Raw genomic sequence first — 2,064 nt, forward strand, 5'->3', positions numbered from 1 at the left:
GTTCTAGTTCTGTTCTAGTTCTGTTCTAGTTCTGTTCTAGTTCTGTTCTAGTTCTGTTCTAGTTCTGTTCTAGTTCTATTCTAGTTCTGTTCTAGTTCTGTTCTAATTATTATCTAATTCTTTTTTATTTCTGTTCTACTTTAGTTCTAGTTCTGTTCTGTTCTAGTTGTGTTCTAGTTCTGTTCTAGTTCTGTTCTAGTTCTGTTTTAGTTCTATTCTAGTTCTGTTCTAGTTCTGTTCTAATTATTATCTAATTCTTTTTTATTTCTGTTCTACTTTAGTTCTAGCTATACTTTATTTCCCTATGGAAACAGTGTATTTTACTTATAGAATATAGTTTTTTTTTGCACATAAAGTAGCTTTTGCTATTGTATATTAAACTAGATTAAATATTCTTTGTATATATTTGGCGATTTGTTAACAAAATGTATTCAAAAAACAAACCTATTAAATATTTAACAGATTTAACAATATGACTCTTAAAAGTAGGCAATATGTTTTTCAAAAAGATAATAGCACAAAGCGGGTAAAAGAGAGATTAATAAAAATGTTTATAATTTTTCTTTTATAAATTTATTAAGGATTTAAATCAAATGTCCTGACTGTCTGTCTGCATGTGCATAAAAAAAATAATTTGAAGTCAAATTTTGGACTTAAATACAAATATATTTTTATAATTAATAAACAAAATAATACACATATTACTTAACTGATTGAGAGAAAAAAACAAATAAAATATTTACAAAGGATATTTTAAAACTAAAATAAACTTAATTGTATAAAGGCAAGAATATAAAATCATTTGGTTAAATCCGATAATCTTAAAACTAAACCACCTCTAACCTTTATATAAAATACTAAAACTTAAATTCTATTAAATTATTATAAAAAAAAAAACAGTCACTAGAATTTCAAAAATGTATAATATTCTATTTACAATCAAACTACAAACTTTTTCTATTTACGAAAAATTATTTTAAGCAACCGTATAACCGGTGCCTCAAATACCACCGATATGAAAAAGGCCACTATAAAAGAGACCACCGCATTTCCCAGAAATATGATCAATATAAAAACATTACTCAGATGAATAGTGCCATCCATGCGATAGGCTGTGATTAGCATTATAACGGGATGTATTAGATAGGTGCAATAAGTGAGACGTGATAAGGGCCATAGGCAGCGGTAGGACAATATGCGATTCATGGTGGGTGAAAGATTCCAACAGCAGGATAAAACCACCCAAATTAAACCGAAGCCAAAAGCTGAAATAAAGAAAATTTTCTAAGGGAACATCTTACACAAAAATTACCTTTCTTACCTGTATGACCTATGCTCACATAAAATGCAGTGGTCACCTCATTTAGTTCCCCTTGCCACACCCCAAATATTATCACTATAATCAAGCCCATACTCAAAAACCATAGTAAATTATTTACCCTTTGTGATATTTTAGGGGGAGAGCGTACCTTGAATATTATATAGCCCGCTAACATACCTGTAAAGAAACAAAAAATCTTGATTTATTACATTCTTGAATAAATACATTCTCACTTCTCTAACTGACCCATTATATAGGGACCCACTCTTTGCCATGGCTTGTCGTAGAGAAAATCAAATGATTCAAAGGGTTTCGACACTTTGTGCGTATAGTGATAGCGAAGAGATATTAATCCAGATACACCCCAGGAAGAAACCAAAAAGGTACATATAGTCAGGACCATGGTTTTGAAATATCTAGAAAAATAACAACAGATATAATATAGAAAATATCTAGAACAGAACTAGAACAGTACTAGAATAAAACTAGAACAGAACTAGAATAGAACTAGAACAGAACTAGAACAGTACTAGAATATAACTAGAACAGAACTAGAACAAAACTAGAACAGAACTAGAACAGAACTAGAACAGAGCTAGAACAGAACTACAACAGAACTAGAGCAGAACTAGAACTAGAACTAGAACAGAACAGAACTAGAACTAGAACTAGAACAAGAACTAGAACTAGAACAGAACAGAACAGAACAGAACTAGAACTAGAACTAGAACTAGAACTAGAAC

The 2,064-nt window shown here is 30.1% G+C and overlaps 1 protein-coding gene across 1 annotated transcript; it reads right to left on the reverse strand.

Annotated features, from left to right (window-relative positions):
- Positions 1 to 550: 550 nt before the first annotated feature.
- On the reverse strand, positions 551 to 1,748 carry LOC124421176 (nose resistant to fluoxetine protein 6-like). Its single transcript, XM_046956016.1, has 3 exons — positions 1,568 to 1,748; positions 1,322 to 1,498; positions 551 to 1,265 (listed from the first exon to the last, which is right to left on the reverse strand). Exons 1-3 carry the CDS (start codon positions 1,722 to 1,724, stop codon positions 958 to 960), a joined length of 642 nt encoding a protein of 213 aa, XP_046811972.1. The 5' UTR covers positions 1,725 to 1,748; the 3' UTR covers positions 551 to 957.
- Between the last annotated feature and the right edge of the window lie 316 nt (positions 1,749 to 2,064).

This window comes from Lucilia cuprina, unplaced genomic scaffold, assembly GCF_022045245.1.
Source record: "Lucilia cuprina isolate Lc7/37 unplaced genomic scaffold, ASM2204524v1 Scaffold_4096, whole genome shotgun sequence".
NCBI lineage: Eukaryota > Metazoa > Arthropoda > Insecta > Diptera > Calliphoridae > Lucilia > Lucilia cuprina.